This window comes from Lactuca virosa, chromosome 7, assembly GCF_052849685.1.
Source record: "Lactuca virosa cultivar CGN04683 chromosome 7, Lactuca_virosa_CGN04683_v6, whole genome shotgun sequence".
Lineage (NCBI taxonomy): Eukaryota > Viridiplantae > Streptophyta > Magnoliopsida > Asterales > Asteraceae > Lactuca > Lactuca virosa.
Window position 1 is genome coordinate 269,346,541 of NC_136432.1, and position 24,550 is coordinate 269,371,090.

At 37.2% G+C, this 24,550-nt stretch overlaps 2 protein-coding genes across 2 annotated transcripts; both read right to left on the reverse strand.

The window, feature by feature from the left end:
* Positions 1–7,395: 7,395 nt before the first annotated feature.
* On the reverse strand, positions 7,396–8,151 carry LOC145127760 (uncharacterized). Its single transcript, XM_079062893.1, has one exon. The coding sequence runs from the start codon at positions 8,149–8,151 to the stop codon at positions 7,396–7,398; it is 756 nt and encodes a 251-aa protein (XP_078919019.1).
* A 51-nt stretch (positions 8,152–8,202) lies between these two features.
* LOC145127761 (uncharacterized) lies at positions 8,203–9,295 on the reverse strand. Its single transcript, XM_079062894.1, has 2 exons — positions 8,530–9,295; positions 8,203–8,483 (listed from the first exon to the last, which is right to left on the reverse strand). The coding sequence occupies exons 1-2, from the start codon at positions 9,293–9,295 to the stop codon at positions 8,203–8,205; spliced, it is 1,047 nt and encodes a 348-aa protein (XP_078919020.1).
* Positions 9,296–24,550: the final 15,255 nt, after the last annotated feature.

Genomic DNA, 24,550 nt, shown 5'->3' on the forward strand with positions numbered 1-24,550 from the left:
CCCCATTGTATTTATAGTTGTATATCTTTTATTGGTTGGTATACTTAGTTCACTATAAACAATGCTCTGATACCAATCTGTCACACCCCAAAAGCGGAACGGCGGAAACGTTCTGGGGTGGAGGACGTCATGTTTAGTATCACAAGACATGCATCATAGTAAGCAAGTAATAAACAACCATTTTATTAGAAAGAAAGTGTTTACAAAGTATGTGGTTCACATAACATAGACTACAAAGTAAATAACAAGACAAGACTTGAGCTATACTGCTCCATCTTCTGAATTCCCAGAGCGCGTACCTGTCTATTGGTCTCCTGAGAATACAAGTTATTTTGAAAGCGTAGATCAGCATTTAAGATGGTGAGTTCATAAGATTTTAGTGATGTAAGTGAGTAGTAAGAAAGTTGTAGAAAGTTATAATAAGTTGTAGTAAGTTCTGTTTAGAAAAGTTTGCCTGTTCCTCCAGAAAATCCTATATTTCCTGATTTGATGAAAGATAAGTAAAAATGACTCAACAGTCCTTTCTATGAGTATTAAATGGATACAAGTTATATAAAACTCAGAGTAAACAAACAATCAGTTGTGTGTATCTGCCATAAGCCCACAACCAAACAAGGAATAGGAAATGAGGCGGAAGACACACATCCCATTGTTTGTTAGATCATTGTTGTATATAACCCTGGCGTATTCACTCGGTACTCACTGAGTTAACTGTAATAGTTCCTTTATATTTGATGAAAAGATTCCTTAAGAAAACCCTTATTTCTTATAATAAAATGGTAACCACAGTAGTTCCCTGAATGCGTACACTAAGGAATCATAAAGTTAGCATTATAGGCCCCCTTCTACTGAATGTACTAGAGTCGACTGTTCTGTTTGTCGTTTGTAAATTGAAAGTTTTCCCTAGTTTATAACTATCTTGACTCGAAAATAGTTTGCATTAACTTTCAAGTGGAACTGTCACAAAAATGAAAGTAATGGGAAAATATAAGTACACAGTTGTCTTTTGAATTGACATCCTGACGTACTGATTACCTTAAAACGTAATTGATTTATTAAGGTCATAATGTGATGAATAGTCCCCATACTATACGCTCTCCCTGCAAGAGATTCTGGGAACCAAACGCGACTTCAGCAAACCAGTTGCTGAGCCGTGAAGTAGGCTCACATTTAAGTTATATGATCATGTATACCCAATTTTACTATCACCTTTTGTTTAGAACAATGAGTTAGTGATTCATTGGTATAATTAGATCATGTAGTTGTTCTATGCTTTAGTAAGTTCGTTCTGTTATAGTTGTTCTATGCTTTAGTATGTTCTCTTTGTTATTGCGTATTGTTTCTACCTCCCTGTTTCTCTTTATAGTATGCTCTAGTATCTAGTATGAACTGAACCCCTAAACTATACCCCTTATAGTTTACTAGTATTTTACTTGAACTGTTACTGAAAAGACTCATTTTTCTACTAAGTTATGCTTGTACTTTAAAAACGGAGTTTTGTTAAACTATAAAGTAACATAACTTTAAAAGAGTTTTTGAAATGTTTTGATCACTTATAAAAGACATAAGTAATCTTTTGAAAGATGTTTATAACAAACAATTACACAATTATCATTGTGTTCAACTTGTATTCCCCCCCCCCCCCTTAAAAGCATTTAAAACAGTTGAAAGATTCATTATAGGGGTATGAACTCACCTTATGTGGATGATTCAACGAATATGCGCGTAAGGATGAGAAGTTCCACGAATGAATTCCCGAGACACAACGAGTCCTAAATGACATATAATGGAATATATTGGCATAAATATAGGGTCTAGAAGCAACCAAATGCAAGGAAACACCTTAAGGGACTAGGAAACACTCTGACCAAGTGTTAGAATCACATGCGATTCATCTAAGGGATGTTTAAGGCCACTAAATGGTGTTTACGGCCATGGGTTTACGACCATGTAGATTAGGGCCGTAAACTCATAGTAAAAGGTGCATAAGAGGGTGTTTGAATGGTAGGGAAACTTTAGGGACCATTGCTCTACACAAGGATGAGCAAAACTAACTTATTGGAAGGTGTTGAGGTGTTTACGGCCACACCAAAAGTGTATGGCCGTAAACTCTCTAAATGGTGTCTTTTTGGGTCTTAAAGGGAAGGGTTCTCAAAGGTTCATGTGTCCCAAATGATAGCTAGTGTCTAGAAGTGTTTAGGGCTCAATACTTGACCATAATTAGGGTTTACGACCAAGGGAGATTCCATGGCCATAAATGATCCATGCATGGATTATGAAAGCCCAAAAGGTGATGGATTAGTGATTACTAGTGGGCTAGAAGGTGGCTTGGGCTCAATGGTTGGGTTATGCATGGTAACCCACAAATTGAATTAGGGTTGCATGAAGGCTAGGGCAACATTTTTAAGGATTCATAAGTGCTAAAAACGTTACTTTTTGCTTCATAAAGCCTCCTAGCCGTTTTTATCACTCTTTGGTGGATTATGGTTGCACTTTAATGCTTCTTATGGCTCCTTAATGCTTCATATGGCTCCTTAATGAAGCATAGACGTTTTTTTTCATTCTGAAGTGTCTTGGACGTTTTTTTTGTGTTATTTCAAGAGTTTCCTTAAATTTCATTTACTAGTTTTAATGAATAATTGGTTGGTTGGCTTGTAACCACCAAGTTTGTAATAAAGGCTTCATATAAAGCCAAGTTTATGCATGGGAAAGAGAAGGCACGAATTTTAATCAAAGAACCCTTATTTTCACTTTGAATTATTGTCATAGTTCACAAATTATCATCTTTTGGACGTGATCCTTGAGTTGATCGAATTCAAACTAATAGGTCTTAGTTTGTCTTCAGATTTACAAGCTATAGGTCTAGTTTGTTTATCAAATCTATCCTTTTCATTCCATATATTTGTGGTTGTTATTCTAGCTTAATTTACCTAAACACTACCCCACTCACTAAATCAAGCCCATACACGCATCATAAGTGGTATCAGAGCGCATAATGGATTTTGATGATCCGGAGTTCCTACAAAATCTTCGTGAAGCATTAAGAAACATCCAAGAAGGTGGAAAACGAAGGCAACCCCGCCGTGGTGAACATAGGGTTGTGGAAGAATTCAAGGTGTCTGACTTGCCTGAATTTGTTGGTGGAACTGATCCTGAACGCTACTTGGAGTGGGAAAGGAAGATTGAAAGAATGTTCGAGTTCAAAGAAGTGGATGACGAAAAAAGCTGCAAGTATGCCATTCTCAAGCTAAGTGGTGGTGCTTCATTGTGGTTTGAAGGGCTTAAGGCCAAGAGAACCCGTGAAGGCAAAGAAAAAATTTGTTCTTGGCTTTCTCTAAAACGAAAGCTAAGAAAGAGATATGTTCCTTCTACTCATAGAATTGCCACTTACAAGAAGATTGCTGATTTGAGGCAAGGAAAAATGAGTGTTGGAGAATACATTGATGAATTTGAGAAGTTGTCCTTGATGGGGGATATTGAAGAAATTGAAGAACAAAAAATGACTCGTTTTCTAAAAGGGTTGAACTACAACATTGCCAATGTTGTGGAGTTGTATCCTTATGCTGATTTTGGAACTCTTTGTGGTTTGTGTTTGAAGTTGGAGGGGCAAGCCAAAGCACGTTTTGGTGGGAGTTCAAGTTCAAGTCTTGAAAGTCCTAAGTCAAAGTCGTGGTCCAAGCCCGAGTCTAGCAATAGACAAAATTCTGTTTCTACTCCTTCTGGTTCTAGTAGTGTTCCCGTTGCTCCTAAACATACTAGTGGTACTAAAGAAACTAGTTTGGCGAAAATTAGATGTTTCAAGTGTCAAGGTTTTGGTCATTACCAAAATGCTTGTCCAAACAAAAGGGTGGTGACTTTAAGGGAGGCCAATGAATGTCGTGAAGAGTTGGAGGAAGAAGAGAGGTTGGCGGGTATTTTTCATGATATACAAAAAGAAGAGGAAGAAGAGGAGGAGTTAGAGTATGAAGCACCGGTGTATGATACAGTTTTGGTGCTTAGAACCCTTAAAACTCAAGGGGTTCAAACTGTGGCTGATATGGATCAACGAGACCAATTGTTTCACACCAAATGTTTGGTTAGAGACAAGTGGTGTAGTTTGATTATTGATGGTGGAAGTTGTACTAATGTTGCTTCTAATGAAATGGTGACCAAATTGGGTTTGTCTACTACAAACCATCCAAAACCATATGTTCTTCATTGGTTGGATGATGGAAGCAAAATAAAGGTGACAAAACAGGTTAGAGTTGGTCTAACTATGGGGTCTTATGAAGATGAAGTGTTGTGTGATGTTATTCCTATGGATGCATGTCATATTGATGCGTGTATGGGCTTGATTTAGTGAGTGGGGTAGTGTTTAGGTAAATTAAGCTAGAATAACAACCACAAATATATGGAATGAAAAGGATAGATTTGATAAACAAACTAGACCTATAGCTTGTAAATCTGAAGACAAACTAAGACCTATTAGTTTGAATTCGATCAACTCAAGGATCACATCCAAAAGATGATAATTTGTGAACTATGACAATAATTCAAAGTGAAAATAAGGGTTCTTTGATTAAAATTCGTGCCTTATCTTTCCCATGCATAAACTTGGCTTTATATGAAGCCTTTATTACAAACTTGGTGGTTACAAGCCAACCAACCAATTATTCATTAAAACTAGTAAATGAAATTTAAGGAAACTCTTGAAATAGCACAAAAAAAACGTCCAAGACACTTGAGAATGAAAAAAAACGTCTATGCTTCATTAAGGAGCCATATGAAGCATTAAGGAGCCATAAGAAGCATTAAAGTGCAACCATAATCCACCAAAGAGTGATAAAAACGGCTAGGAGGCTTTATGAAGCAAAAAGTAACGTTTTTAGCACTTATGAATCCTTAAAAATGTTGCCCTAGCCTTCATGCAACCCTAATTCAATTTGTGGGTTACCATGCATAACCCAACCATTGAGCCCAAGCCACCTTCTAGCCCACTAGTAATCACTAATTCATCACCTTTTGGGCTTTCATAATCCATGCATGGATCATCCCCTCCCCCTTTGAAAGGAATTGACCTCAATTCATCAAGTCCATCATCATCAAGATAAGGTGAAAGATCTCCCACATTAAAGGTAGCATGCACTCCATGGTCTCCTCCCAAATCTACCATATAAGCATTATCATTGACACGTGACACCACTTTATAAGGACCTTCGGCTCTTGGCATTAACTTGTTTTTCCTTTTGTTAGGAAAACGTTCTTTCCTCATATGCACCCACACCAAGTCACCATCTTGAAAGACACGTGGTTTCCTATGCTTGTTTGACTTCTGCTTGTACAACTCATTCACCGTTTCAATCTTCTCACGAACTTGTTGGTGTAGTTTCATTATGGCCTTCAACTTGTCATTAGCATCCTTGTGAACCAATTCATCCTTTGGCAATGGAATCAAATCCAAAGGCATGTAAGGATTCACACCATACACTACTTCAAAAGGAGAATGACCTGTTGCATAAGTAGGAGAACGATTATAGGCAAATTCAGCATGTGCAAGTTTGATGTCCCAATCTTTTTGAGTTTTGCTAACCAACCCTCTCAACAAAGTACCCAAAGTTCTATTAGTCACCTCCGTTTGTCCATCCGTTTGTGGATGATGGGATGTACTAAAAAGTAACTTAGTACCTACTTTCCTCCATAAAGTGTTCCAAAAGTAACTTAGAAACTTGGAATCCCTATCAGAAACAATTGTTTTAGGAATACCATGCAAACGAACCACCTCTTTAAAGTACAAATCAGCCACATTAGATGCATCATTGGTTTTATGACATGGCACAAAGTGAGCCATTTTTGAAAACCTATCCACCACCACCATAATGGAATCCTTCCCCCTTTGAGTTCTAGGCAAAGCCATAATGAAATCCATGGACACATCTTCCCAAGGACGAATAGGAACCGGCAAAGGAGTGTAAACACCATGCTTGAAAGTTGTTTTCGCCATGTGACATGTAACACACTTGCCCACTATGTTGGTTACATCCCCCAACATTTTTGGCCAAAAGAAATGTTCTTTAAGCACCTCCAAAGTTTTGGTAATGCCAAAATGACCAGCCAAACCACCGCCATGAGCTTCATGAATCAGCAACTCCCGTATTACATGTTTTGGGACACAAAGGCGATTGCCTTTAAATAGAAAGCCATCTTGAATCACAAATTGGCGATTGCCTTTAAATAGAAAGCCATCTTGAATCACAAATTCACCATTAGGACCACCTGCACATTTCAAAAACATATCTGTAAAGTCCATATCAGATTGATAATGGTCCTTTAGAGTTTCAAATCCCAAGAAACGAACATCCAAAGTCACCAACAATGAGTAACGCCTCGAGAGTGCATCAGCCACTACATTGCTTTTTCCATCCTTGTATTTGCATGAAAAATGAAAGGATTGCAAGAACTCCACCCACTTTGCATGTCTTGTGCTCAACTTTTGTTGCCCATTGATGTACTTCAAGGATTCATGATCAGAATGCAAAATAAAATGATTTGCACGCAAATAATGACTCCAATGATCTAAAGCACGAACAGTAGCATAAAACTCCTTATCATAAGTGCAATAATTCAAACGAGCACCACCCAACTTTTCAGAAAAATAAGCAATAGGACGTTTGGATTGGATCAAAACAGCCCCAATACCAACTCCACTTGCATCACACTCCACTTCAAATGGTTGAGAAAAATCTGGAAGAGCCAAAATAGGAGCATCACACAACAATGCCTTGAGTTTCTCAAACGCCTTTTGAGCTTCTTTTCCCCATGCAAAGACTCCTTTCTTCAAACAACCTATTATGGGACTTGCAATGGTGCTAAAATCACGAACAAATCTTCTATAGAAAGAAGCAAGACCATGAAATGATCTAACTTCAGAAATGCTAGTAGGAATAGGCCATGACTTGATTGCTTCAGTTTTGGATGGGTCCACAGACACGCCATTTCTTGACACCACAAAACCCAAAGATGCCACTTCTTCCACCAAAAACGAACATTTTTCTTGCTTCCCATAGAGTTTTTGAGCTCTAAGCATCTCGAAAACCTGTTTTAAGTGCACCAAATGATCCTCCAAGCTCTTGCTATATACCAAGATATCATCAAGGTACACCACCACAAACCTGCCCAAAAAAGATTTTAGCACTTCATTCATTAGTCGCATGAAAGTGCTAGGTGCATTAGTTAGACCAAAAGGCATCACGGTCCATTCATACAAGCCATGTTTAGTTTTAAAGGCTGTTTTCCATTCATCCCCTTCACGCATACGAATTTGATGGTAACCACTTCTCAAATCAATTTTTGAGAACACAATAGAACCATCCAACTCGTCTAGCAAATCATCAACTCTAGGAATAGGAAATCGGTATTTTATGGTGATGTTATTAACAGCCCTACTATCAACGCACATCCTCCAAGAACCATCTTTTTTTGGAACCAACAAACTGGAACAGCACAAGGACTTAGGCTTTCACGAACATAACCCATTTTCATGAGTTCATCAATTTGTTTTTGCAACTCTTTTGTCACCTCCGGATTACATCTATAGGCAGCTTTATTAGGCAAAGGAGCACCCGGAATAAGGTCAATTTGGTGTTCAATACCACGGATTGGAGGCAAACCCGGTGGTAATTCGTTTGGAAACACATCTTGAAACTCCAAAAGCAAATCAGCAATAGTGTTTTCTCCATGCACGATCTTCTCCATCTTTGCATGCTCTTTGGCCACAAGCATGTAAATCACATCACCTTTGTCAAGAACTTGCTCCACCTCCCTTTCACTAGCAAACACAGAAAGATTAGGTTTTTTTACTTGTTTAGAATTCATGGACCTTATCGCCGTTGGGGACATGGGTTTTAACACAATTTTTTTATTATTGTGTTTCAACTCATATTCATTGCTCCACCCTCTATGTAACACGTCCCTATCAAATTGCCAAGGACGCCCCAACAAAATATGACATGCATCCATAGGAATAACATCACACAACACTTCATCTTCATAAGACCCCATAGTTAGACCAACTCTAACCTGTTTTGTCACCTTTATTTTACTTCCATCATCCAACCAATGAAGAACATATGGTTTTGGATGGTTTGTAGTAGACAAACCCAATTTGGTCACCATTTCATTAGAAGCAACATTAGTACAACTTCCACCATCAATAATCAAACTACATCACTTGTCTCTAACCAAACATTTGGTGTGAAACAATTGGTCTCGTTGATCCATATCAGCCACAGTTTGAACCCCTTGAGTTTTAAGGGTTCTAAGCACCAAAACTGTATCATACACCGGTGCTTCATACTCTACCTCCTCCTCTTCTTCCTCTTCTTTTTGTATATCATGAAAAATACCCGCCAACCTCTCTTCTTCCTCCAACTCTTCACGACATTCAATGGCCTCCCTTAAAGTCACCACCCTTTTGTTTGGACAAGCATTTTGGTAATGACCAAAACCTTGTCACTTGAAACATAATTTTCGCCAAACTAGTTTCTTTGGTACCACTAGTAAGTTTAGGAGCAACGGGAACACTACTAGAACCAGAAGGAGTAGAAACAGAATTTTGTCTATTGCTAGACTCGGGCTTGGACCACGACTTTGACTTAGGACTTTCAAGACTTGAACTTGAACTCCCACCAAAACGTGCTTTGGCTTGCCCCTCCAACTTCAAACACAAACCACAAAGAGTTCCAAAATCAGCATAAGGATACAACTCCACAACATTGGCAATGTTGTAGTTCAACCCTTTTAGAAAACGAGTCATTTTTTGTTCTTCAATTTCTTCAATATCCCCCATCAAGGACAACTTCTCAAATTCATCAATGTATTCTCCAACACTCATTTTTCCTTGCCTCAAATCAGCAATCTTCTTGTAAGTGGCAATTCTATGAGTAGAAGGAACATATCTCTTTCTTAGCTTTCGTTTTAGAGAAAGCCAAGAACAAATTTTTTCTTTGCCTTCACGGGTTCTCTTGGCCTTAAGCCCTTCAAACCACAATGAAGCACCACCACTTAGCTTGAGAATGGCATACTTGCAGCTTTTTTCATCATCCACTTCTTTGAACTCGAACATTCTTTCAATCTTCCTTTCCCACTCCAAGTAGCGTTCAGGATCAGTTCCACCAACAAATTCAGGCAAGTCAGACACCTTGAATTCTTCCACAACCCTATGTTCACCACGGCAGGGTTGCCTTCGATTTCTACCTTCTTGGATGTTTCTTAATGCTTCACGAAGATTTTGTAGGAACTCCGGATCATCAAAATCCATTCTGCGCTTTGATACCACTTATGATGCGTGTATGGGCTTGATTTAGTGAGTGGGGTAGTGTTTAGGTAAATTAAGCTAGAATAACAACCACAAATATATGGAATGAAAAGGATAGATTTGATAAACAAACTAGACCTATAGCTTGTAAATCTGAAGACAAACTAAGACCTATTAGTTTGAATTCGATCAACTCAAGGATCACGTCCAAAAGATGATAATTTGTGAACTATGACAATAATTCAAAGTGAAAATAAGGGTTCTTTGATTAAAATTCATGCCTTATCTTTCCCATGCATAAACTTGGCTTTATATGAAGCCTTTATTACAAACTTGGTGGTTACAAGCCAACCAACCAATTATTCATTAAAACTAGTAAATGAAATTTAAGGAAACTCTTGAAATAGCACAAAAAAAACGTCCAAGACACTTGAGAATGAAAAAAAAACGTCTATGCTTCATTAAGGAGCCATATGAAGCATTAAGTAGCCATAAGAAGCATTAAAGTGCAACCATAATCCACCAAAGAGTGATAAAAACGGCTAGGAGGCTTTATGAAGCAAAAAGTAACGTTTTTAGCACTTATGAATCCTTAAAAATGTTGCCCTAGCCTTCATGCAACCCTAATTCAATTTGTGGGTTACCATGCATAACCCAACCATTGAGCCCAAGCCACCTTCTAGCCCACTAGTAATCACTAATCCATCACCTTTTGGGCTTTCATAATCCATGCATGGATCACATATTTTGTTGGGGCGTCCTTGGCAATTTGATAGGGACGTGTTACATAGAGGGAGGAGCAATGAATATGAGTTGAAACACAATAATAAAAAATTATGTTAAAACCCATGTCCCCAACGGCGATAAGGTCCATGAATTCTAAACAAGTAAAAAAACCTAATCTTTCTGTGTTTGCTAGTGAAAGGGAGGTGGAGCAAGTTCTTGACAAAGGTGATGTGATTTACATGCTTGTGGCCAAAGAGCATGCAAAGATGGAGAAGATCGTGCATGGATAAAACGCTATTGCTGATTTGCTTTTGGAGTTTCAAGATGTGTTTCCAAACGAATTACCGCCGGGTTTGCCTCCAATCCGTGGTATTGAACACCAAATTGACCTTATTCCGGGTGCTCCTTTGCCTAATAAAGCTGCCTATAGATGTAATCCGGAGGTGACAAAAGAGTTGCAAAAACAAATTGATGAACTCATGAAAATGGGTTATGTTCGTGAAAGCCTAAGTCCTTGTGCTGTTCCAGTTTTGTTGGTTCCAAAAAAAAGATGGTTCTTGGAGGATGTGCGTTGATAGTAGGGCTGTTAATAACATCACCATAAAATACCGATTTCCTATTCCTAGAGTTGATGATTTGCTAGACGAGTTGCATGGTTCTATTGTGTTCTCAAAAATTGATTTGAGAAGTGGTTACCATCAAATTCGTATGCGTGAAGGGGATGAATGGAAAACAGCCTTTAAAACTAAACATGGCTTGTATGAATGGACCATGATGCCTTTTGGTCTAACTAATGCACCTAGCACTTTCATGCGACTAATGAATGAAGTGCTAAAATCTTTTTTGGGCAGGTTTGTGGTGGTGTACCTTGATGATATCTTGGTATATAGCAAGAGCTTGGAGGATCATTTGGTGCACTTAAAACAGGTTTTCGAGATGCTTAGAGCTCAAAAACTCTATGGGAAGCAAGAAAAATGTTCGTTTTTGGTGGAAGAAGTGGCATCTTTGGGTTTTGTGGTGTCAAGAAATGGTGTGTCCGTGGACCCATCCAAAACTGAAGCAATCAAGTCATGGCCTATTCCTACTAGCATTTCTGAAGTTAGATCATTTCATGGTCTTGCTTCTTTCTATAGAAAATTTGTTCGTGATTTTAGCACCATTGCAAGTCCCATAACAGGTTGTTTGAAGAAAGGAGTCTTTGCATGGGGAAAAGAAGCTCAAAAGGCGTTTGAGAAACTCAAGGCATTGTTGTGTGATGCTCCTATTTTGGCTCTTCCAGATTTTTCTCAACCATTTGAAGTGGAGTGTGATGCAAGTGGAGTTGGTATTGGGGCTGTTTTGATCCAATCCAAACGTCCTATTGCTTATTTTTCTGAAAAGTTGGGTGGTGCTCGTTTGAATTATTGCACTTATGATAAGGAGTTTTATGCTATTGTTCGTGCTTTAGATCATTGGAGTCATTATTTGCGTGCAAATCATTTTATTTTGCATTCTGATCATGAATCCTTGAAGTACATCAATGGGCAACAAAAGTTGAGCACAAGACATGCAAAGTGGGTGGAGTTCTTGCAATCCTTTCATTTTTCATGCAAATACAAGGATGGAAAAAGCAATGTAGTGGCTGATGCACTCTCGAGGCGTTACTCATTGTTGGTGACTTTGGATGTTCGTTTCTTGGGATTTGAAACTCTAAAGGACCATTATCAATCTGATATGGACTTTGCAGATATGTTTTTGAAATGTGCAGGTGGTCCTAATGGTGAATTTGCGATTCAAGATGGCTTTCTATTTAAAGGCAATCGCCTTTGTGTCCCAAAACATGTAATACGGGAGTTGCTGATTCGTAAAGCTCATGGCGGTGGTTTGGCTGGTCATTTTGGCATTACCAAAACTTTGGAGGTGCTTAAAGAACATTTCTTTTGGCCAAAAATGTTGGGGGATGTAACCAACATAGTGGGCAAGTGTGTTACATGTCACATGGCGAAAACAACTTTCAAGCATGGTGTTTACACTCCTTTGCCGGTTCCTATTCGTCCTTGGGAAGATGTGTCCATGGATTTCATTATGGCTTTGCCTAGAACTCAAAGGGGGAAGGATTCCATTATGGTGGTGGTGGATAGGTTTTCAAAAATGGCTCACTTTGTGCCATGTCATAAAACCAATGATGCATCTAATGTGGTTGATTTGTACTTTAAAGAGGTGGTTCGTTTGCATGGTATTCCTAAAACAATTGTTTCTGATAGGGATTCCAAGTTTCTAAGTTACTTTTGGAACACTTTATGGAGGAAAGTGGGTACTAAGTTACTTTTTAGTACATCCCATCATCCAAAAACGGATGGACAAACGGAGGTGACTAACAGAACTGTGGGTACTTTGTTGAGAGGGTTGGTTAGCAAAACTCAAAAAGATTGGGACATCAAACTTGCACATGCTGAATTTGCCTATAATCGTTCTCCTACTTATGCAACAGGTCATTCTCCTTTTGAAGTAGTGTATGGTGTGAATCCTTACATGCCTTTGGATTTGATTCCATTGCCAAAGGATGAATTGGTTCACAAGGATGCTAATGACAAGTTGAAGGCCATGATGAAACTACACCAACAAGTTCGTGAGAAGATTGAAACGGTGAATGGGTTCTACAAACAAAAGTCAAACAAGCATAGGAAACCACGTGTCTTTCAAGATGGTGACTTGGTGTGGGTGCATATGAGGAAAGAACGTTTTCCTAACAAAAGGAAAAACAAGTTAATGCCAAGAGCCAAAGGTCCTTATAAAGTGGTGTCACGTGTCAATGATAATGCTTATAAGGTAGATTTGGGAGGAGACCATGGAGTGCATGCTACCTTTAATGTGGGAGATCTTTCACCTTATCTTGATGATGATGGACTTGATGAATTGAGGTCAATTCCTTTCAAATGGAGAGGGGATGATCCATGCATGGATTATGAAAGCCCAAAAGGTGATGGATTAGTGATTACTAGTGGGCTAGAAGGTGGCTTGGGCTCAATGGTTGGGTTATGCATGGTAACCCACAAATTGAATTAGGGTTGCATGAAGGCTAGGGCAACATTTTTAAGGATTCATAAGTGCTAAAAACGTTACTTTTTGCTTCATAAAGCCTCCTAGCCGTTTTTATCACTCTTTGGTGGATTATGGTTGCACTTTAATGCTTCTTATGGCTCCTTAATGCTTCATATGGCTCCTTAATGAAGCATAGACGTTTTTTTTCATTCTGAAGTGTCTTGGACGTTTTTTTTGTGTTATTTCAAGAGTTTCCTTAAATTTCATTTACTAGTTTTAATGAATAATTGGTTGGTTGGCTTGTAACCACCAAGTTTGTAATAAAGGCTTCATATAAAGCCAAGTTTATGCATGGGAAAGAGAAGGCACGAATTTTAATCAAAGAACCCTTATTTTCACTTTGAATTATTGTCATAGTTCACAAATTATCATCTTTTGGACGTGATCCTTGAGTTGATCGAATTCAAACTAATAGGTCTTAGTTTGTCTTCAGATTTACAAGCTATAGGTCTAGTTTGTTTATCAAATCTATCCTTTTCATTCCATATATTTGTGGTTGTTATTCTAGCTTAATTTACCTAAACACTACCCCACTCACTAAATCAAGCCCATACACGCATTAATAAACTCTAGGTTTTTATGGCTAGATGGATGATTCAAGACTATGATCTAATGATTAACATGCCCAACTAGATGATAGATGGAATACTCACACTTTTGAGGACCTTTGAGGAGTTTTCGGCCACCAAGAACAAGTGTGTGTTCTTGGTGTTCTTGGTGAAGTTGAAGATCTAGCCAAAAGTTTGATTTCCATGGATGAAATCAAAGGGTGATTCATGAGTAAGAAGGGTAATCAACAACTAGAGGGAAGAATCACTTACTTTTTGAAGATCGGAAATGAAAATCTCGATGATACTTGAGAGAGAAATCATGTGTTATTGAGGTGAAAGTGTAAGAATGAAGGAAAAGTGAAGGGAAGGAGACTTATAGGGGAGTTTACGGCCAGCCTTAACTTTATGGCCGTAAACTCATGTGTCTTGGTAGTGAACTCCTTTTTGGTGGTGCTTAGGCTTGAATGTTGCACAGTGACTCTAGCAGGTACATTCTAACACTCATTCCTTAAGTGTACTAGGCTTAAAACTCCTTACAATGACCTTTAACAAGGCTAGAACTCATTAGAAATGAGTCTGACACTCAGTTGAGTTGAATGGTTGGACTTTACAAGGCAAGAATTTTCGGGTTGTCACATCATCCCCCCGTTAGATGGAATTTCGTCCCGAAATTAGCTTTCTTAGCAGTACTACTGGGGTTGTGCTGCTCTGATTGGCAGAATATCCACTCGTAGACCTGGCACTTTGCCCTACTATTCATGATAGGAATCATACTTGGTCCATCTATCATTACCTTGTGTATACAAGTCGTATATAGTTTGGATTAGTAAGACGGTCAGATGTGCGATTCTGCTCCAGGTCCATAACCAAACAAGGAACAGGAGATAGGGCGGAAACACACATACTAGATCTGTGTAATCATAATCATATACCACCCTCGCGTATACAACAAATAGTGATAGGTGGGCTGTATTCGTCCTTAGCCTATGTGTTTGAATCTGGTCTGTTGGACGAGTGATATTTCAGAAAGGTCTGTTGAACATACGTCGACAAGGCTTCGGAGGACAAAGTACTCTTCGCACGAGTACTTCGGGGTTTAGAATACGAAGGACAAAACTGAGGTTTAGATCGGACTGTCGTTATGAATGATGAAGGTTTCGTGAATTTGACGGTCGAGACGATAGAAACATATGAACTTAGTATGGTGAGGACCATGCCAACTCATGACGAATGATAGAAACGGACTCTTTACTGAACAAAAGTTTTGGCTGATTTGAAAGAAATGTTTGTTATACAATGATGTACCTCTCTAGTGTGGGATATCACAAGACGGTTGGTGCTCCTAATTGTGCTTTGAAAATCGACATCCAAAAGGCCTATGACACAATTAATTGGAGTTTCTTTGAGAAAGCTTTAATTGGGTTTGGATTTCATCCTATTATGATCCAATGGATTATGATGTGTTTCTCTACTCTGTGGTTCACAATAAATATTAATGGAGAGGAGAATAGGTTTTTTGAGGGTAAAAGGGGGTTGAGACAGGGTGACCCGTTGTCCCCATATTTGTTTACGCTTGTTATGGAGGTTTTTAATCTGATTGTCAAAAGGAATATTGAGAATTACCCTACTTTCAAATATCATAGCAAATGCAGGAATCAAAAAATTACTCATTTATGCTTTGCTGGTGTTTTGTAGTGGGAATGGCAGACCTGCTAGGGTGATTAAAAGTTCTCTTGATTTGTTTAGGGATATATCGGGCCTTAATGCTAGTATGACTAAAAGCCAAATATTTTTCTGCTGCATTAAACCTGAGTTGAGGAGAACTTTGCTTGGTATAATTCCTTTTTAGATTGGTAAGTTTCCTTTTAAATACTTGGGAGTTCCTCTTTCAGTAAATAAATTATTTATAAGGGATTGTAAATTGTTGGTGGATAGAATTAAAGGGAGAATTTTAAGTTGGAGGTGCAAAAGCTTGTCTTTTGCTGGCAGGCTTCAACTTATCTATGTTGAGTTCTATGAGTGTTTATTGGGCTTCGGTTTTCAAAATCCCGATGGCTACCATTAAGGAAATTGAGAAAGTTTGCCGTGGTTATTTGTGGTGTGGTGGTGAGTTGGCTAAGGGTAAGGCTAAAGTTAACTAGAAAGTTTTTTGCACTCCTAAATGCTATGGTGGTTTGGGTCTGAATGATTTAAGAAAGTGGAATGATGCTTTATTGTCGAAACATGTGTGGAATATTGTAAATAATCAGAATTCTTTGTGGGTGAGGTGGATTTATCAGTTCCATATTAAAGATAGGAATTTTTGGGACATATTGTTTAAAACTAATTTGAATTGGACTTGGAAAAGATTTTTAAATGTCCGAAAAAGTTTGAGACCTCATATTGTTTCGAGTATTGGAAACGGTGATAATACGTCTCTATGTCTTGGTTAGTGGCACCCCATTGGAATTATCAGTATGTTGATTCCTAGAAGGGAATGGATTAGTAAGGGGTTTAATGACAAATCTAAAGTTGTGGACATTTTAGTGAATGGTCAATACTATTGGCCTATTGATTGGTTGGAGTGGTTTCCAGGATTGGTGGATAGTCCTATGTTCAATAATAGTGAAAACCAAGTTGATGGAATTATCTGGAGAGATAAGAACGGTGCTAGTCAACAAATTCTCTTGTAATCAGGTTTGGAGGGACTTGAATTTTTTTGGAGCCAAAGTTCCTTGGTATAAAGTGGTGTGGTTTAGTAATAACATTCCAAGGAATTCTTTTATCCTTTGGATGGCTATTTTGGGAAAATTGAAAACTCAGGATCGAGTTAAAGTGTGGGAAACCAAGGGTAGTCTTTTATGTCCTTTTTGCCTCAATGTGAGTGATACCCATGACCATTTGTTTTTCAAGTGTGATTATCCCAATAAGGTTTCGAAACATTTTTGTAATAAGAGTGGGATTAGTATTAACTTTGAAAACTGGAATGATTTAATTAGTAAGTTTTGTTGTTATGCTAAAGGGAAATCAATTGGTTCTATGATTAGAAAGCTTGTTTTGGCTGGTTGTGTGGCTCATTTATGGCATGAGACAAATGCTAGACTTTTTAGAGATGAGAGTAGACATTGTAAGGATGTGATATTCTGTATAAAGAAGGAAATTCAGTTAAAATTGCTAGGGATGAAGATTCAGGATAATTTGGTGTATGCTGATGTGTGTAAGGATTGGGGTATCAATGGAATGGATAGGAGGAATAAAGGAAATGAATACAATAATAATGAGTAGCAGATTGTGGGTTGTTGATTTTTCTTGGCTCTGGATGGCTGTGAGGCTGTTCCCTTGGAAATTTTGGAATGGGATTTGGATGAAGTATACGGTTGACAGTTATATGTTTAAAGGAACTGACGGATTCTATTGCTTATTTGGAAGCTTGCTTTCAAATATAGTGACTTGTACCACAGAGGATATCTGTTTGGATATGATCATCATTGAGATTATTCATATAGAGATCCCTAGACATGTGATTGATGTCATGTCTAGTATGAAACTTTTTGGGTTCTTTATTTGGCTTATTGGTTGGATTGTCTATCTTTGGATCTGTTTGATGTAAAGGTTTATGGTTCAGCAGATGGCTGAATAAAAAGATGGATAGACTGATGAGTGAATGGTGGTGGACTGAAGGCTGGCAGGATGGCAGAAGATGCAGGATTGAGATTTTTTGTTATATCTTAATTTGGAAGGATGATTGGATGTTTAGTAGAGTATTTCTTAATTTTGTTTTGATTGACAGTGTTCTAATTAATAGTGGGTTTTGGGTTGGTCCTTTAGATTAGTCTGCTGGGCTATGGGTTTTTTTAAGGGCCTTACCCCTTGCTCTGGTTTTATTGGCATTATGTGGTTAGGGTTTTGCAAGGGGTTGAAGTTACATTTTTTCCCATATCAAATAAGCCAGTGGACTAGTCTTCGGGTTAGTAATCTTGTTTTGGTTAGTATTGTGGATTATATTTTGGCTAGGAAATGGTTAGGTAGTTCGTTATGGATAGGTTGGGGAACTATGGGATATTTGTTTTGATGTTGGTTTGGTTGTTCTGTATTATTTTATTCTCTTTTAATAAAGTTTGCAGAGCTTTGGCTCTTTCAAAAAAAAAACATCACCAATGACCCATATCCCATCAATGGGACTCACCATGACACTATAAGCAATTACCTTCCAATGAACATCACCAATGACCCATATGTCATCCATGGGTCTTACCATGACTCTATAAGCAAGTACCACCCAATGAACATCACCAATGATGCATATGTTATCCATGGGTCTTACCATGTAACTCTACGCAAGTACCACCCAATGAACATCACCAATGACCCATATGTCATCCATGGGTATTACCATGACACTATAAGCAACTACCACCCAACGAACATCACCAATGACCCATACGACATACCTTGGTCATACCATGACACTATAAGCAACTACCACCCAATGAACATCACCAACGACCCATATGGCGTCCATTTGTCGTACCATGACACTATAAGCAACCACCGCCCAATGAACATCACTAGTGAACCATATGGCATCCATTGGTCTTAGCATGACACTATAAGCAACTACCACCCAATGAACATCACTAATGAACCATATATCATCCATGACACTATAAGAAACTAGCACCCAATGAACATCCCCATTAACCTACATGGGATCCATTAGTCTTACCATGAAACTCTAAGCAAGTACCACCCATTGAACATCACCAATGACCCATATGTAATCTATGGGACTTACCATGATACTATACGCAAGTACCACACAATGAACATCACCAAAGACCCATATGTCATGGATCTTACCATGACACAATAAGCAACTACCACCCAATTAATGTTACCAATGACCCATTAGGCATCCATTGGACTTACCATGACACTATAAGCAACTACCCCCCAATAAGCATCACTAATGACCCATATGGCATCCATTGGTCTTGCCATGACACTATAAGCAACAACCACCCAAGGAACATCACCACTGACCCATATGGCATCCATTGGTCTTACCGTGACACTATAAGAAACTATCACCCAATGAACATCACCAATACCTATATGACATCTATTGGTCTTAGAATGACATTATAAGCAACTATCAGCCAATAAACACCACTAATAAACCATATGGCACCCATTGGTCTTACAATGACATTACAAGCAACTACCACCCAATAAACATCGCCAATGACATATATGGCATCAATTGGTCTTACCATGACACTATCAACAACTACCACCCAATAAACATCACCAATGTCCCATATGACATCCATTGATCTTACAATGAGACTATAAGTAACTAAAACACAATGAACATCACCAATGACCCATATGGCATCTATTGGTCTTAACTAAATATAAGCAACTATTACCTAATGACCATCACCAAGGACGTATATCGCATCTATTAGTCTTACCATGACATTGTAAGCTACACAATAAACACGACAATTGACCCATATGTCATCCATTGATCTTACCATGACACTATAAGCAACTAACACCCAATAAACATCACCAATGACCCATATGGCATCCACTGGTCTTACCATGACACAATAAGAAACTACCACCCAATGAACATCACCAATGACCCATATCTCATGAATGGGACGTACCATGCCAATATAAGCAATTACCTACCAATGAAAACCACCAATAACCCATATGTCATCCATGGATCTTACCATGAAAATATAAGCAAGTACCACCCAATGAACGTCACCAATGACCTATATGTCATCTATGGGTCTTACCATGTAACTATAATCAAGTACCACCCAATGAACATCAAAATTTACCCATATGTCATCCATGGGTTTTACCATGACAATATAAGAAACTACCACCCAATGAACATCACCAATGACCCATACATCATCCATTGGTCATAACATGACAGTATAAGCAACTACCACCCAATTAACAACACCAATGACCCAAATGGCGTCCATTGGTCGTACCATGACACTATAAGCAACTTCCACACAATTAAGATTATTAGTGGCCCATATGGCATCCATTAGTCTTACCATGACACTATAAGCAACTACCACCCAATAAACATCACCAACGAACCATATGTCATCTATGGGTCTTACCATGACACTATAAGAAACTACCACCCAATGAACATCCCAATTAACCCATATGGGATCCATTAGTCTTACCATGACACTATAAGCAAGTTCCACCCATTGAACATCAACAATGACCCATATGTCATCCATTGGTCTTACCATGACACTATACGTAAGTACCACCCAATGAACATCACAAATGACCCATATGTCATGGGTCTTACGATGACACTATAAGTAACTACCACCCAATGAGCATCACCAATGACCCTTATAGTATCCATTGGTCTTACCATGATACTATAAGCAACAAACACCCAATGAACATCACCAATGACCCATATGGCATCCACTGGACTTACCAACACACTATAAGAAAGTACCACCAAATGAACATCACTAATGAGCCATATGTCAACCATGGGTCTTACCCTGATACTATATGCAAGTACCACCCACTGAACATCGCTGATGACCCATATGGCATGGGTCTTACTATTGCGGACCTCAAGAATTAAACAATGATCATCAAACATGTGCTTAAATTGCATAGACCTCTATTGTGGAACTCAAGAATTAAACAATGCTCATCAAAGCTTTTCTAAATTGCATAAAGTACTTCTATTGTGGAACTCAACAATTAAACAATGCTCATCAAAGCTTTGCTAAATTGCATAGACTTCTATTGTGGAACTCAAGAATTAAACAATGATCATCAAAGCTTTTGCTTAAATTGCATAGACTTCTATTGTGGAACTCAAAAATTAAACAATGCTCATCAAAGCTTTGCTAAATTTCATAGAATACTTCTATTTTGGAACTCAAGAATTAAACAGTGCTTATCAAAGCTTTGCTAAATTATGTAGACTTCAATTGTGGAACTCAAGATTTAAACAGTGCTCATCAAAGTTTTGCTAAATTGGATATACTTCAATTTTGGAACTCAAGAATTAAACAATGCTCATTAAAGCTTTGGTAAATTTCATAGATCACATTTATTGTGAAACTCAAGAATTAAGCAATGCTCATCCAAGCTTTTCTAAATTGCATCGACTTCTATTGTGGAACTCTAAAATTAAACAATACTCATCAAAGCTTTGCTAAATTGCATAGACTTCTACTGTAGAACTCAAGAATTAAACAATGCTCATCAAAGCTTTGCTAAATTGCATAGACTACTTCTAGTATGGAACTCAAGAATTAAACAATGCTCATCAAAACTTTGCTAACTTGCATAGACTTCTATTGTGGAAATCAAGAATTAAGCAACACTCATCAAAGCTTTGCTAAATTGCATAGACTTCTATTGTCCACACCCAAGAATTAAACAATGCTCATCAAAGCTTTCGTAAATTTCATAGATTACTTCTATTGTGGAACTCAACAATTACGAAATGCTCATCAAAGCTTTGTTAAATTGTATTGACTTCTATTGTGGAACACACGAATTAAACAATACTCATCAACGCTTAGCCAAATTGCTTAGACATCTATTGTAGAACTCAAGAATTAAACAATGCTCATCAAATCTTTGCTAAATTGCAAAGACTACTTCTATAATGGAATTCAAGAATTAAACAATGCTCATCAAAGCTTTGCTAAATTCCATACTCTTCTACTGTGAAACTCAAGAATTAAACAATGATCATCAAACATGTGCTTAAATTGCAAAGACTTCTATTATGGAACACAAGAATTAAACAATGCTCATCAAAGCTTTGCTAAATTGCATAGACTTCTATTGTGGAACTCAAGAATTAAAGAATGCTCATCAAAGCTTTGCTAAATTGCATAGACTTCTATTGTGGAACTCACGAATTAAACAATGATCATCAAAGCTTTTGCTTAAATTGCATAGACTTCTATTGTGGAACTCAAGAATTAAACAAAGCTCATCAAAGCTTTGCTAAATTGCATAGAATACTTCTATTGTGGAACTCAAGAATTAAACAGTGTTTATCAAAGCTTTGCTAAATTGCGTAGACTTCAATTGTGGAACTCAAGAATTAAACAGTGCTCATCAAAGTTTTGCTAAATTGCATGGACTTCAGTTCTGGAACTCAAAAATTAAATAATGCTCATTAAAGCTGTGGTAAATTTCATAGACTTCAATTGTGGAACTCAAGAATTAAACAATGCTCATTAAAGTTTTGGTAGATTTCATAGATCACTTCTATTTTCGAACTCAAGAATTAAGCAATGCTCATCCAAGCTTTTCTAAATTGCATCGACTTCTATTTTGGAACTCTAGAATTAAACAATACTCTTCAATGCTTTGCTAAATTGCATAGACTTCTACTGTAGAACTCAAGAATTAAACAATGTTCATCAAAGCTTTGCTAAATTGCATACACTACTTCTACTATGGAACTCAGGAATTAAACAATGCTCATCAAAACTCTACTAACTTGCATAGACTTCTATTTTGGAAATCAAGAATTAAACAACACTCATCAAAACTTTGCTAAATTGGATAGACTTCTATTGTGGAACCCAAGAATTAAACAATGCTCATCAAAGCTTTGGTAAATTTCAGAGATTACTTCTATTGTGGAACTCATGAATTAAGAAATGCTCATCAAAGCTTTGCTAAATTGTATCGACTTCTATTGTGTAACATAAGAATTAAACAATACTCATCAACTCTTTGCTAAATTGCTTAGACATCTATTGTAGAACTCAAGAATTAAACAATTTTCATCAAATCTTCGCTAAATTGCAAAGACTACTTTTATTATGGAATTAAAGAATTAAACTATGCTCATCAAAGCTATGCTAAATTGCATACTCTTCTACTGTGGAACTCAAGAATTATACAATGATCATCAAACATGTGCTTAAATTGCATAGACCTCTAATGTGGAACTCAAGAATTAAACAATGCTCATCAAATCTTTGCTAAATTGCAAAGACTACTTCTATTATGGGATTCAAGAATTAAACAATGCTCATCAAAGCTTTGCTTAATTGCATACTCTTCTATTGTGGAACTCAAGAATTAAACAATGATCATCAAACCTGTGCTTAAATTGCATAGACTTCTATTGTGGAACTCAAGAATTAAACAATGCTCATCAAAGCATTGCTAAATTGCATAGAATACTTCTATTGTGGAACTCAAGAATTAAACAATGCTTATCAATGCTTTGCTTAATTGCGTAGACTTCTATTGTGGAACTCAATAATTAAACAGTGCTCATCAAAGTTTTGCTAAATTGCATAGACTTCAATTGTGGAACTCAAGAATTAAACAATGCTCATTAAAGCTTTGCTAAATTGCATAGACTTCAATTGTTGAACTCAAGAATTAAACAATGCTCATTAAAGCTTTGGTAAATTTCATAGATTACTTCTATTTTCGAACTCAAGAGTTAAGCAATGCTCATCGGAGCTTTTCTAAATTGCATCGACTTCTATTTTGGAACTCTAGAATTAAACAATACTCATCAAATCTTTGCTAAATTGCATAGACTTCTACTGTAGAACTCAAGAATTAAACAATGCTTTTCAAAGCTTTGCTAAATTGCATACACTACTTCTAGTACGGAACTCAGGAATTAAACAATGCTCATCAAAACTTTGCTAACTTGCATAGACTTCCTTTGTGGAAATCAAGAATTAAACAACACTCATCAAAAATTTGCTAAATTGCATAGACTTCTATTGTGGAACCCAATAATTAAACAATGCTCATCAAAGCTTTGGTAAATTTCATAGATTACTTCTATTGTGGAACTCAAGAATTAAGAAATTCTCATCAAAGCTTTGCTAAATTGTATCGACTTCTATTGTGGAACATAATTAAACAATACTCATCAACGCTTTGCTAAATTGCTTAGACATCTATTGTAGAATCAAGAACTAAACAATGCTAATCAAATCGTTGCTAAATTTCAAAGACTACTTCTATTATGGAATTCAAGAATTAAACTATGCTCATCAAAGCTTTGTTAAATTGCATACTCTTCTATTGTGGACCTCAAGAATTAAACAATGATCATCAAACATGTGCTTCAATTGCATAGAACTCTATTGTGGAACTCAAGAATTAAACAATGCTCATCAAAGCTTTGCTAAATTGCATAGAGTACTTCTATTGTGGAATTCATGAATTAAACAATGCTCATCAAAGCTTTGCTAAAATTGCATAGACTTCTATTATGGAACTCACGAATTAAACAATGATCATCAAACCTTTGCTTAAATTGCATAGACTTCTTTTGTGGAACTCAATAATTAAACAATGCTCATCAAAGCTTTGCTAAATTGCATAGAATACTTCTATTGTGGAACTCAAGAATTAAACAGTGCTTATCAAAGCTTTGCTAAATTGCGTAGACTTCAATTGTGGAACTCAACAATTAAACAGTGCTCATCAAAGTTTAGCTAAATTGCATAGACTTCAATTTTGGAACTCAAGAATTAAACTATGCTCATTAAAGCTTTGGTAAATTTCATAGATCACTTTTATTGTGGAATTTTAAAATTAAACAATACTCATCAAAGCTTTGCTAAATTGCATTGACTTCTTCTGTAGAACTCAAGAATTAAAAAATGCTCATCAAAGCTTTGCTAAATTGCATAGGCTACTTCTAGTATGGAACTCAGGAATTAAACAATGCTCATAAAAACTTTGCTAACTTGCATTGACTTCTATTGTGGAAATCAAGAATTAAGCAACACTCATCAAAGCTTTGCTAAATTGCATAGACTTCTATTGTGGAACCTAAGAATTAAACAATGCTCATCAAAGCTTTGGTAAATTTCATAGATTACTTCTA

Coding starts and splice junctions, on each gene's coding strand:
- LOC145127760 (XM_079062893.1), bottom strand. CDS start 8,151: ATGGTGACCAAATTGGGTTTGTCTACTACAAACCATCCAAAACCATAT.
- LOC145127761 (XM_079062894.1), bottom strand. CDS start 9,295: ATGGATTTTGATGATCCGGAGTTCCTACAAAATCTTCGTGAAGCATTA. Junction 8,484..8,529: donor TGCTCCTAAACTTACTAGTG/GTACCAAAGAAA, acceptor TCAAGTGACAAG/GTTTTGGTCATTACCAAAAT.